General features: G+C 42.1%; 1 protein-coding gene across 1 annotated transcript in view; it reads right to left on the bottom strand.

Annotated features, from left to right (window-relative positions):
- Positions 1–13,969, bottom strand: part of ABLIM1 (actin binding LIM protein 1) — a 186,393-nt gene that overhangs the window by 123,080 nt on the left and 49,344 nt on the right. The window contains exons 3-4 of the mRNA XM_081228323.1: positions 4,760–4,943; positions 370–479 (exon numbers count right to left, since the gene is read on the bottom strand). Coding sequence (XP_081084449.1) covers positions 370–479; positions 4,760–4,943 — 294 coding nt within the window. The remainder of the gene's footprint in view (positions 1–369; positions 480–4,759; positions 4,944–13,969) is intronic.

Genomic DNA, 13,969 nt, shown 5'->3' with positions numbered 1-13,969 from the left:
TTTTACAATTGAAAATGCCTTAGAGGGCTTCCCTGGTGGTGCAGTGGTTGAGAGTCCGCCTGCCGATGCAGGGGACGCGGGTTCGTGCCCCGGTCCGGGAAGATCCCACATGCCGCGGAGCAGCTGGGCCCATGAGCCGTGGCCGCTGAGCCTGCGCGTCCGGAGCCTGTGCTCCACAACGGGAGAGGCCACAATAGTGAGAGGCCCGCGTACCGCAAAAAAAAAAAAAAAAAAAAAAGAGAAAGAAAATGCCTTAGATAGGCCTACTCTCGGCTCCCACTACCAGAGTTTCTCAAAAAGGAAGGTACCTGCCTAAGCTACCTTTGAGGAATGAAGGAATTCATGTCAACAGGTGGCTGGGGCACTTACTGCCAGAGCAGGAGGCTTCTTTAGGGCTGGAAGACATCGGCTGTGCACAGAGTTGGCAAAGGCAGTCTCTCCCATTGAATGTGACTCGGTCACCGGGTGGAAACGGGCGCCTGGAGACAGAAAGACATTGCCCTCAAGGTTATTGCAGCAATTTCATTCCTCTTCCTCACTCCTGCTTGGCTGGCCTCTGGTGCCAGTTCATTGCTTCGAAGAGGAGCACCAGCCAAACCATTTGAAATGCAGCCTGAAGCAAGCCAGCCAGCTGGATCCAGTCCAAACAAGCACACAAACGTGCCTCATTTTGAGAGGAAAGGAGAATGCACGGCTTCTACGGGCAACCAGATAGTAAAAGGATACCATTTACCTCCACTCATTAGTGGAGGGATGTTCCAACAAGTCACCTAGCAGGGCACACACAGTAAAATTTTCCTTTTCCAAATGGAAACACATCCATGAAGAAATATTTTAAATGCCATGCATTCCTATTCAAGCTTAAGGCCCTTCCCCAAGAGAACTGTTTACAGGTCAAGCATTAACTCTTTAAGTTCCCTGGACCAATGTGATAATTATGCTGAATTAGACTTTGTCCTGGACGTCTGAATGGGCGAACTAAATATCTCACAGTGCTAGGGGCCCAGTCCCTTATAAACTTGGAGAAATATGAAGATGCTATAAATATCTGTTTAAAAATTAGTATTAGCTTCTTTTCAGAAAGATATTTTCCTTTCACATTAGATATTCATCAATAACAGCACACGTTGCAAAAACATTGCCTTCTTCAGGTACGTTATCAGTTTCTTCTGCTCCCAGTTCAGCAGGCAGATAGCTTTAAAAAAAAGTCATTAATTAATAGCCATATGACAGTTTCCATGCCTACTTTCTTGCAACTGACCAATTTGCCAATGATCTTCATCATGAGTTTTCAAACGTGTGATTCTGTCAATCAGGAAATTGGAAACTCATAAGCCAAACATCCCCACACATCTGAGTTGGAAGCAATTTCTTAAGAACGAATTCAAGCTTCTGGACATGTTTTATGTTCACAGCTGCCTTAAGTTGCCCTTAGGCCGTCTAACAGTTGGTGATTGACCATAATGCACGCACAGATAGTAAATTTGGACTTAACTCCACAAATGTGCTTGCTGCCAGTCATCAAGGAGAGTTTTAAACGCTCACACCGCCAAATTTTAGAAGTGCTGAGTTGAGGTGGTCTCTCCTCTCCTCTCCTGGTGCCGTGTTACTTTCCATTGCTCAGATAAGGCCCAGAGAGGTTAAGCAACTTGCGTGGATCGACCAGCTAGGGAGACCGAGCCACAGGCAGGTGCAGGTGGTATCCACCAACTCAGAACTTGCTCTGTCTTTAATAATCAAAGTCACAGTCTGGTGGATACCAACAGGCCTATCGCTTCGCACTTATTAAGTTAAACCAAGCAAGCCTCCATCCAATCTGCTCTGTAAGGAGGCCCTCAGGGGGTGAAGAGTCCACAGACACAATAAGCTCAAGTTCTTTGCCTCTGATCAGGGCCAGGACCAGGGTGAGGGCAGCGAGGCACCCGAGGCAAAGCATCTAAGGAGGCCCCCGCTGTCAGGAGTGCCGCATGACCTGGGAGTAAGCACCCCTTTAAACTGTGCGCCCAGGAGCCTCCCTGGCCTCACCCTAGTCCAGGCCCTGCATCTGATCTAAGCTTCTATTTTTAAACTTGAACCCCACACAGATCCACCATGGGACAAACCAGAGTCCAGTTCTCAACAATGCGACCAGGTCTTCTGAATTTTGAATTTTGTTATTTCATAAATGACCCCCCCTTCATTTCCCTACGTCCTCTGCCCATATGGGTTCACTTCCTTCTGATATTTGCCTGAATGTTTGTAATAGAAGGAGAACTGGATTTAGAGTCAGAACACCTGAGTTCAAATCTTGGCCTTGCGATGTGAGGGACTGGGAAAATCCCTTACACTCTGAGTCTCAAAGTCACTCATAAGAAGGGATACGAATTCCTGATTGACTTCACAGAATTGCTCAGAGGGTTAAATTGATTTCTACATGAATGCAATTTGTAAACTGTAAAGGTGGCCTCCTCAGAGGAAATTGGCGTCATTCAGCAGCAGCAACAGTGGCAGCACTATTACAGCAGCAATAGTGGGCACCTCTCTGCTGGCTCAAACATGCAGGGCCAGGGCTACAGCTGATAAGTGTTTGTCCGTTACCAACTTGAAGCAATGATCGTTCCGGGCCAAGATCAGGAAGGCTCTTGGAGTTTACCTGGGCCAGCGCCCTCCAACCTGACTGAGTCTCCTCCTCCTTGGTGGCCCTTCAGAAACTACTAAATCATCATGAGGGTTAGGAGGGAGAAAGGCTAGAAATGGATATTTTTAAAGAGACCCTCCCTAGGGGATTCCAGTGACCATCCAGGTTTGGGGAATCACTTCTATGCGGTTCACAGCCTCTCACCTTACAGATGAGACAATGGCTGGGGAAAAGTTAGCTCACATAGGTCTCAAATCAGCCCAGGAAGCAGGACCAGAACTCGAGTCTCCCGAATGCCAGTCCAGGCTCTTAACCAGGCTGTGATCTACAGCCTGAAAAAGGAGAGTTCAAGAGGAAGCTTTGCTTTTGATTAAATACAGAAAAAAGTTCAGCTCATTAACCCAGAATTTTTAAATTATGATTTTAAAATATATATAATTTAAAAACGGGCTAATAGTTATATAAAGTTATTAAAATAATTTGATTATGACTATTTCATCTAAATCTTATTACAATTTATCCACATTAATTACAATTTATCTTGTTAATTAATTATACAAAATCATATTTACCCTTCTAGAGTTTACATTTCTCTGGCCTAGAAACATGAAATGCTGAAAAACAAAACAAACTGAACTGAACTGTAGTTTTTACAAAGGCATAGCAAAATGGAGCACATAGAATCAACACCATTCCAAAAGGCATGGGATTGCCTGATTAGTATGGGTCAATTAAGTAGCTGATCCTTTATTGGTGAGTCTCATTATAGGAGTCAAGCCCATTGTAAATTTTGTAATGTGTAGCACTCAAAACACAACAACAATGAACCACATTTTCCACTCACACTTCACACAGTTTCCTCCTTCTCTCTGACTGATCATTTTAATCAAGCTGCTTTGTGCAGTAAAGATCTAACCTTGGTGGATGATAGAGAGGAGGGGTTGGCAACTTTTCCCCTGAAAGATCAGACTGTAAATATTTTTTTAGACTGTGCAGATCATAAGGTTTCTGTCACAACTGCTCAGCTCTGCCACTGTCACTTGGAACCAGCCATAGGCAATACATGAACAAACGGGCATGGCTGTGTTCCAATAAAACTTTATTTACAAAACAGGTATTGGGTCTAATTTGGCCCATGGGGCAGTTTGCTCTCCCTGGTTATAGAGCAAATGCAACTATTTTACACACCCACTCCCACACACTGATACTTCCAAATAAGCTTCATCTGATAAGAACTGATACTTCCAAATAAGCTTCATCTTTCCAAGTATTTATGCCATTTCCTCCCATGTTTCCATTGCTCAAAATGTCTCAAGATCTAGAGCTGCTTTCAGATTTGGTTTCAAGGCACTTAAAATCAGTCACATTATTTAGTGGAGGATATCACATATAAAGTTTCCTAAGTAAATTACTTTTTGACTAAGCCTGATAACACACTAGGAAAATAAAAACATCTAAAGGTGCATCAGAAAAAATATTTTAAGACAAATATATGATATCACTTATATGTAGAATCTAAAAAAAATGATACAAATGAATTTATTTACAAAACAGAAATAGACTCACAGACATAGAAAACAAATTTATGGTTACCAAGGGGGAAAGGAGAGGGGGAGGGATAAATTAGGAGTTTGGGATTAGCAGATACAAACTACTATATATAAAATAGATAAACAACAAGGTCCTACTGTATAGCACAGGGAACTATATTCAATATCATGTAATAATCTATAATGGAAAAGAATATGAAAAAGATATATGTGTATAACTGAATCACCTTGCTGTACACCTGGAACTAACACAACATTGTAAATAAACTGTACTTCAATTAAAAAAAATTTTTTTTAAAGAAAAGATATTTTAAGACTAAGTACAACTCAAGGGACTTCCCTGGTGGTCCAGTGGTTAAGACTCAACGCTCCCAATGCAGGGGGCCTGGGTTCAATCCCTGGTCGGGGAACTAGATCCCACATGCTTCAACTAAAAGATCCTATATGCCACAGCTAAGACCAGGCACAACCAAAATAAATAAATACTAAAAAAAAAAAAGAGAGAGACTAAGTACAACTCAAGACCAAAGTGCACATTCCAAGCTTTGACAGCAGAACCCAGCGCTTCTCTGTTGGGGAAAGCCACACTTACTTGCAGATCGTACAAGCAAAGCAGTTGGGATGGTAGGTCTTGCCCAGGGCGGTCACCACCTCTCCTTCCACAAACTCCCCGCAGCCATGGCAGCGCGTGCCATACATCCTCTGGTAGTCCAGGGTGCAGAGATACTCTCCGTTCTTTATGAAGAAGCCCCCTTGGGCCAGGTCACAGCCACACACTGTGGACAGACAAGTTCACATCTGGTCATCATCTGCCAAGCTGCTGGGCAGCAGTGCCTTCTACCGCATGCTGCTAACTTACTCTATGATCTCAGCAGTATGGGGTTTGGGAGGGGGTGACTGGTACAAAGAGCTATTTATTGTTGGGCTCTGATTCTCTCTTGCCTCCCTCCCCTTTTGCTTCCCTCCCCTTTGGGAGCTATGCAATATCTCATGCAAGTAAAATCCATTGGCTAGGGCTCCACAGCTTCTGTGATATGTCTAAGATTCAGAGATAATCAGTCTTTGATGGAAAGATACCTTTGGTTCACGCGGTCTCAAATACGAACAAAACTGTCTCTTGCAGTGCTATTCAGAAAAGCATTGCTTGCCCACACAACTGCTTGGTTTGGACCAAAACTGTTACTAAGCTGAGTAATAAATTCCCACTACACCAAAAGCTGAAATGTCCAGTGTCTATTTTTTCACACTCTGGAAATACTTTCCCATAGTTCTAAACAATTCAGACGTTTAATTTTCTCTTTGTGCAGTAAATAGGATAAGTCCATTATTTATATATTGCAGAGAGAGATAAAAATGAACAAGCAGAAGAGGAAAGAAAAGGGAATATGTCCAAGATAAAACTGTCACTCAGGACCTCAGCACACGCAAAAGAGGCTGCTTTGCTGTGTCTGGATTTTGGCGTCTCTTTCAAAACAGTGCAGCTGTGAATTATGGAGATGGTGCAAAAAAAGCAGGTCCTGGGATTCCAGGTGTGCATGTTCAGGCAAGACCAGAGCAGGACTCAGCAACTGGGCCAAAAATAAAGCCAAAGGCAGCCTCTGGGAGGAAAGATTTTCCACTGCCAAGTGACTGGGAAGCAACACCAAAGCTGGAAATCTCCATTCTTAACCTCTCTATTCCCAAGGTTGGATGACTCCTATACAATTCAGGGCCTTGGGCAAAGAATCCAGGATTTGTCCTGATTATTCCTGCAAGCAGTTGGTATGGGCACTCAGCTGGGGTAGGGATGAGGTGAGTTCAGTCACTAAATTGCTTTCCTAAGGACCTACTGGAACACATGATAAGTTCCCAAGACACATGAACGCATCTAGATGAACTAGTGTTGAGCACGGTAAGATTCTGATGGAATCTTACCGCCCCACCCTCAGTTAGCAGTCTCTACTAACGGCAGACTACTAAAGCTACTCAAGGTGACGCAGAACCTACAACAAGCTTTCCACTGTGGGCTCATCTGTCTTTGTTTAGATCAAGGCTCCACTGCTATGACCTCCTTCTTTGCAATTTATAATCAAGTAACCCAAGATGATGGCCTGAGTCCATCATGCCTGAAAATGACCACCATACAAACCTACTGTGATCACATTACCTGGAAACCAGCTTGTTCATCACCTGCCGCCTCCCTAACCTGCCAGTCCCCCCCTGCTCCCACACCTGACTTTTCCTTACCAAATGGTCCTGTGGGTCGAGAGAACTCAAGTATGGACTAACCCCACTCTACCTGCAAATTCCTTCAACAACAATAAACACAATCCTGAGGGCCACAGGACACCTTAGAGATTTTTCTTCAATATTTTCTTATGTATTCTTTTTTATTTTCCCCCAAGATGACAAAGCACTTTATGGGTAAGAGTCCTCAGCTTCGCTTCTTTTGATTCGTCTTTAGGGACCTCCAACCATGGTATCTGATATAAGACTGGGAACCAATTTTGAAATTATTGTAAATTGAATCCAGCCTCAAACTTGGCAAATTCCCACTGATTTCACTCCTCAGTGGCATCAAGCAGTTCCAATGACTCAGCTGCTCTTCCAAACTTGGGTATTTCTCAAGTTTGAAAGGTAACAAAATAAGGCATTTGGACTGCTAGTAATTCCCTTCAGTCTCTCTTCCAATCACCTAAGGTAGGCAAAATGTAAAAATTCACGGATCCTTTATAAAAAGATCTGGTGGCAATAGGGTAATTATGGTAATACAGATTGTTGAGACAGCTTCAAAGCTCATTCTAAATATGTTCGAAATCCCTGTGTTCACTGCTTCCTTAGGGAACCTCTGCAGCCTCTCTAGTTCACATGGTTTTGTGCAGTTGACACATACTCTCCTTTAATAATAAAGTCTTAGTTTATATGAACCTAATATAGCCTTAAAAAAAGACTTTGTAATTACTGTTGAGAGATGCCAAACTAAAATCAAACTGTGCAGTTTGATTATTTGATTTGGCTTAGTCCTTTTTTTTTTTGGCGGTACACGGGCCTCTCACTGTTGTGGCCTCTCCCGTTGCAGAGCACAGGCTCTGGACGCGCAGGCTCAGCGGCCACGGCTCACGGGCCCAGCCACTCTGTGGCATGTGGGATCTTCCCGGACTTGGGCACGAACCCGTGTCCCCTGCATCGGCAGGCGGACTCTCAACCACTGCGCCACCAGGGAAGCCCTGGCTTAGTCCTTAAATTCAAAGCAGTGGCCCAAATTGGCTTACCAAACTGTACCACTGTTTCTGGTGGTTTATACACAAGGAAACCAGCATTTGAAAACAGAGTCACAGAGGGGTCATGAAAGGCACACACAGCAAGCAGTGAGAGGGAACGTCTGTACTGCTCAGACCTAAGTACTTAACGTTATTACATTTCCTAAGACTGGACTAGTTGGGACGTAATCTCAGGCTCTTCCCTCTCCAGGCTTAACTTGCCTGTTCCTCCTCTGACCACAACTTCTCAGTCTCCTTGGCCAGACCCCTAAATGCAAGTAACTCCCATGGATATCACCTCCTTCCTCTAGAATACAAGGCCTCCCCGGGAACAGGTCTCATCCACTCTCAGAGCTTCAACTATGACTTTATGTGAAGGATTCTCAAATCTATGTCTTTATCTGTGATACCTTCCCCAAGCTGGGCAGAGATGGCACACCTAACTCGAACACAGCATTGTCAAAACAAACTCCACCCTCTTGGCTTCTCTGCCATCTCTTCTGAAACCTTCTGCTATTCCCACTTTTAATAAAATGGCAGCACTATGCATTCTCCCACTCTTACACCAAAATTTTCAACTGTCCACTAAATCCAATCCATTTTCCCAAGAAAACATTTCTTTGATCCATTTCCCTCCTCTGCCTTCTTGCCATCTTTACTCAGGTCCTGGCCTTCAGCATCAGTTTCTTGTATTAAAACAGCCTTATTATAACAGTTTGTGTACTGGCAAAAAAAAAAACACCCCAAACCTGGGAACAACTCAAATTTCCATCAGCAGAGCAATAGTTGGATAAATTACAATATATCCAGTCTATGGAGTTTGTATTAAAAAGAATGGGTTAGATCAATATCTGTAACCTAGAGGCCTGTCCAGGACATATTGTTAAAAAAGAAAATTTCACAAAGAATTTTAATAATCCCTTTTTAAAAAAAGTCTACTTATGTTTTCATGAATGAGGAAAAGTGAGTTAAGACAAAACATAGGGTTATTAAATGGGTTATCTCAGTAGGATGAAGAATTGTTAACTTTTTCTTCACATACCTATGTGTCAGCTCACTTTTTAAAATTATTTAATTTTGCTCATACACACATAACATAAAATGGGCCATCTTAACCATTTTTAAGTGTACAGTTCAGTGACATTTAGCACATTCACATAGTTGTGCAGTCACCACCCCCATGCATCCATAGGACATCTTTCATCTTGCGAAACTGAAACTCTGGACCCATAAAACAATAACTCTCCATTCTCCCTCCCTCCCCTCAGCCCCTGGCAACCGCCACTCTACCTTCTGTCTCCAAGAATTTGACTATTCTTGGTGCCTATACAGGTAGAAGCTCACTTTAATAATATGTTAAGGAAAATTATCCAAACCTTGTAAACAAGGTGAAGGAGAGAAGCATGTTCCTCCAGTGTCATGCCGGAGTATTAACAGCCCACACAGAATTATTTCATGACCCAGGGCACTGGATCTGTGTTTGACAAGCTCTTTACTACTAATTAAAAGCCTGGACTTTGAAAGTTGACCATAACTTGTAGATTCTTGTTCGGTAGATGTGCAGATGATTTCTGTCCAGATTTACTCTCCTGTTAGACTGCTAACCAGTTTTATATCTAACCCTGGCATCTTATCCCAACATCCTTTCTTTAATGCCTTTAAACCCATTCCTTTGGTTCTCCTTTGAACCAGCTTTACATTCTGCTAGTTCCTTCATTAATGAATTGACTAAATCTCTGGTACATGTTCATTCCATATTTGTATGAGAGTCATGTATTTAACTTTTTGAAAACTACACTTTGACAAAGGAGTTACTCTTTTTAACCAAAAATATCTAAAGGTGAACATTTTAAAAATTAAAAAAAACTTTTGGTCTGTTTTATATTAACAGCTCAGCAAATACTTTTCACTGGTGGCACAAAGTAAAACTTTCCCATCCAAATGATCACACAATCCCAATTAGTAAGGTCGAACTTCAGTAGGCTCTATTTAGGTGTTTAACTCTGGATGCTCCATTTGTCTTTGCTTTGGTTGAAAGTTAACATATGCCCAGGGAAAAGCACAGATTCCTTTCATAAAAAAATAGAGCTGCCACTTGAGGACACAGGGAGGGGGAAGGGTAAGCTGGGACGAAGTGAGAGAGTGGCATGGACATATACACACTACCAAACGTAAAATAGAGAGCTAGTGGGAAGCAGCTGCATGGCACAGGGAGATCAGCTCAGTGCTTTGTGACCGCCTGGAGGGGTGGGATAGGGAGGGTGGGAGGGAGACGCAAGAGGGAAGAGATATGGGGATATATGTATATGTATAGCTGATTCGCTTCGTTATAAAGCAGAAACTAATACACCACTGTAAAGCAATTATATGCCAATAAAGATGTTAAAAGAAAAAAAAGAGCTGCCAGTGAAAGAGATTAGTCAATTGCTTTCTTCTCATGATCAATTATTGAAAACATGTCCCACTCAAGGCCCCCCTGAATCTTGCCTGCTTTGCTATCACTAAAGCATGGCCACAAACAGTCATATGTCTTGTAGATGTTACACCCTTGAATTAATTCTCTGCAAACCAAGGAATTCCATTAACTAGTTAAGAAGGAATATGCACATTGAAGCAATTTTATATAAAAGTTGTGAAAATAGTAACAGCACATTTAAAAATCTTACATCTTTTAAAAAAAAGTTAACAGGAGCTGCTTGTGTTGTAAAAATACCACAGAACAGGAGGGGAACAAAGTATGGAGGTGTCAAATAAGGGTGAAAACAGCATAGTATTCTAGCGGCATGAACAGGGTTGTAGTAGCAACTATTTCTTCAACTTCCTAAAAACAGCAGTTACTTTTTATGTTGCAACAACTTCATTTCAGAGACATTCCATCTGTCAACTAGTTCATACTGCCAGAAATTTAGGAGAATAGGTAATACTTAAAACTCTGCCCAAATGTTGCTTGGAGGTAAAATGCAAGAGACATTTTCTTCATCTAGATCAGGAGGTTGAACATCTCTGCTGGTCTCATTGGTGTTTTAATCAATTCATCCTAGTGAGGGAGGGAGGGATGTCAAGCAAACATGATCAATTTAGTTTTGAGCAATATAAGAATTCTAACTGGGGCCTGGAGCCTTAGGTGGGTTCTTTCTTCTCTTTTCTAGGGCAGGTGCTGGTTTTGTGGTCTGGCACTCTGCCAGCTGGTCAGCCCATCACAGGGCATGAAGAGCCCTTCTGAACTTGTCCCAGGGAAATGAAGGTTTTTCATGGCAGGATCTGGGCTACATCCGCTCATTTCTGGCAATAAGGGCCATGTGCTTGCTTTCCTTCTTTCTTTCTTTCTTTTTCTTTCTTCCTTTCTTTCTTTCCTTCTTTCTTTCCTTCTTTCCTTCTTTCTTTCTTATTTTTTACATTATTTTTATTTTTTCTTCCAGTTTTATTGAGATATAATTGACATACGGCACTGTACAAATTTAAGGTGTACAGCATAGTGATCTGATTTACCTACATCATGAAATGATTATCACAATAAGTTTAGTGAACATCCATTATCTCATATAGATACAAAATGAAAGAAATAGACATTTTTTTCTTGTGATGAGAACTCTTGGGATTCACTCTTTTAACAACTTTCATATACAACACACAGCAGTGTTAACTATATTTATCATGTTGTACATTACATCACTAGCACTTATTTATCTTATAACTGGGAGTTTGTACCTTTTTATTGCCTTCATCCAACTCCCCCTCCCCCCACCCCCACCTCTGGTAACCACGAATCTGATCTCTTTCTCTATGAATATGTGTGTTTGATTTTGAAGTACAACTGACCTACAACACTATGCTAGTCATTTATTTTTAAAATAAATTTATTTTATTTATTTTATTTTTGGCTGCACTGGGTCTTGTTGCTGCACGCAGGCTTCTCATTGCCATGGCTTCTCTTCTTACAGAGCATGGGCTCTAGGCACACAGGCTTCAGTAGTTGTGGCACACGGGCTCAGGAGCTGTGGCTCGTGTGCTCTAGAGCGCAGGCTCAGTAGTTGTGGCCCGCGGGCTTAGTTGCTCCAGAATGTGGGATCCTCCCAGACCAGGGCTCAAACCCGTGTCCCCTGCATCGGCAGGTGGATTCTTAACCACTGTGCCACCAGGGAAGCCCACTATGCTAGTTCTTGTTACTCAACTTAGTGATTTGATAGTTCTATCCATTTCCAAATGACCACCACAATAAGTCCAGTTACAGTCTGTCACCACAGGAAGATATTACATGATTATTGACTATATTCCCCACACTGTACATTTCCTACTGGTGACTCATTTATTTCGCAGCTGGAAGTTTGTGCCTCTTAATCTCCATCTTCTCCCCCTTCAACCCTCCCCCAAGCATCCACCTGTTTGTTCTCTGTATCTATGACTCTGTTTCTGTTTTGTTATTTGCTATTTGTTCATTTGTTTTGTTTTTAGATTCCACACAAAAGTGAAATCATACAGTATCTGTCTTTCTCTGTCTGACTTATTTCACTTAGCATAACGCCCTGCCCATCCACGTTGTCGCAAATGGCAAGATTTCATTCTCTTTTATGGCTGAGTAATATTCCACTGTGTATATACATCACATCTTTTTTATCCATTCATCTATTGATGGGCATTTAGGTTGCATCTATACTTTGGCTACTGCAAATAATGCTGCAATGAGCATAGGGGTGCATGTGTCCTTTCTTTTTTTAAATTGAAGTATAGTTGATTGACAATGTTGTATTAATTGTTGCTGTACAGCAAAGTGATTCAGTTACGGGTGCATGTATCTTTTCTAATTAGTGTTTTTGTTTCCTTCAGATAAATACCCAGGAGTGGGATTGCTGGATCATATGGTAGATCTATTTTAGTTTTCTGAGGAACCTCCATACTGTTTTCCATAGTGGCCACACCAATTTACAGTCCCGTCAACAGCATATGAGGCTTCCCTTTTTTCCACACCCTAAAAGGTCTACGTGCTCTAGAAGTTCTGCTTTACAGGTGAAACCCTGTTCTACCCGGCCTGGGCCAGCACCAGCCCTGTCTCCTCTTAGGCTGTCATGTGCAGAAGCAGGGCTGGGATGGACGCAGGGTACGCAGCTCTCAAACACTTCACGGGTGGATCTGCACTGTGAATATCACATACTTCCCAACCTCTTCATCCATCCTCTACTCCAACTAAATTTTAAAAGAATTTTATTTCATCCAAGATGTTATTCTATTCATTTCCTCAAACCCTTTTTTCAGAGAAAATACAAAGGTAGACTTTGACAGAGCATCTTCCCAAACCACTCCCAATTCTATTACAGCATGGGGTCTCACTGAATCAGATTCTGCTCTGAAATCCAGAGCAGTGTGTTTGAAAGTACCATACACTGTAGCTCCAAAGTACTACATGCTGTCACCCAGAGTTCAAAATAGCTGAACAGAGACTCATAATCAATAATAAGAGGGGGCAGCTTCCACCAAAAATAACTATTAGCTAATGCATCACCCTGGAAGCAAATCCTGAGCCTCAAAAACATATTGAAATAGTTTTCACCTTAACTTCTAAATGCTCATCGAAATCAATGATCATTTCTGGGAAAGAAGATAGTTAGAAGTCCAACCAGATGGCAAAATGAGACCCCCAAAGCCAGGCATTTGAGGGGCTGTATTAATTCCAAGTTTGAATTTACAATAATAACTAAAGAGACTTGGCTGAAAAGGAAACATTTAGGAACCTCTTTTATTAATAAAATCTTCAACAACAAAGTAAGTTTATTTTTAATGCTTGTTGTGGATTAATTATGTGAATCCACATTAATTAGAACCAGCTCAAATAACAAAGATATCACCCAGAATAATATCTCTCCCTCAGCGTACTGTTTTGTTTTGGTTTTGGCCCATAACACAAAACAAGTATTAAAGTCTTCTCTGATAGCATAGATTACTTAATAATTAGGAAAGATCATGCATAGATGCTGAAAATGTGCACAAGGAAGAAATGAAAGGCCGGCCAGACTTAATAGGACCTTGCTTATCCCAGGTAAGCCTACCTCAGACTAGGCCACCCACTGGAATTTTGGGCCCACAGGTAAATTTTAAGATCTACAGTCTCTCCTCTCCCTTTCCCTTTTTCAGTCCCCAGAAAGAGCTCAGTCATGTATCTGTGCCTTTTATGAACTCCCAGACACTAAGGACACAGCCTCCATGAGAATTACATGTGTATCTATAAGCTGACCCTGCAGAAGACAGATAAAGGCACAGATGCGTGGCCATTTTTACCAGCAACCACAAAACAGCAGTTAGCATGGGGTCTATTAACCCTCTTAATGGGCTCTTTTTCTCTGGTTTCTCCCGCCCAATCTACACTGCACACTTCCTCTTAAGTATTATGGTAAAAGACCTCCTGCTTCACTCTGCAAACACTTTGACCTTGCGTCTAAGGCCCTGGCATCTACCAAACATTCATCTGACTCTTCTTGATCATCAGCGCTTTATTCCAGTCAAACTGACCCTCCCATCCCCCTGCCGGATAGACACCTCCTCCACCTCCTGCCAACACCCATACCAAGCCC

This window comes from Mesoplodon bidens, assembly GCF_964165515.1.
Source record: "Mesoplodon bidens genome assembly, chromosome: 1".
Classification (NCBI taxonomy): domain Eukaryota; kingdom Metazoa; phylum Chordata; class Mammalia; order Artiodactyla; family Ziphiidae; genus Mesoplodon; species Mesoplodon bidens.
This window is presented reverse-complemented; position numbering and strand designations above follow the sequence as displayed.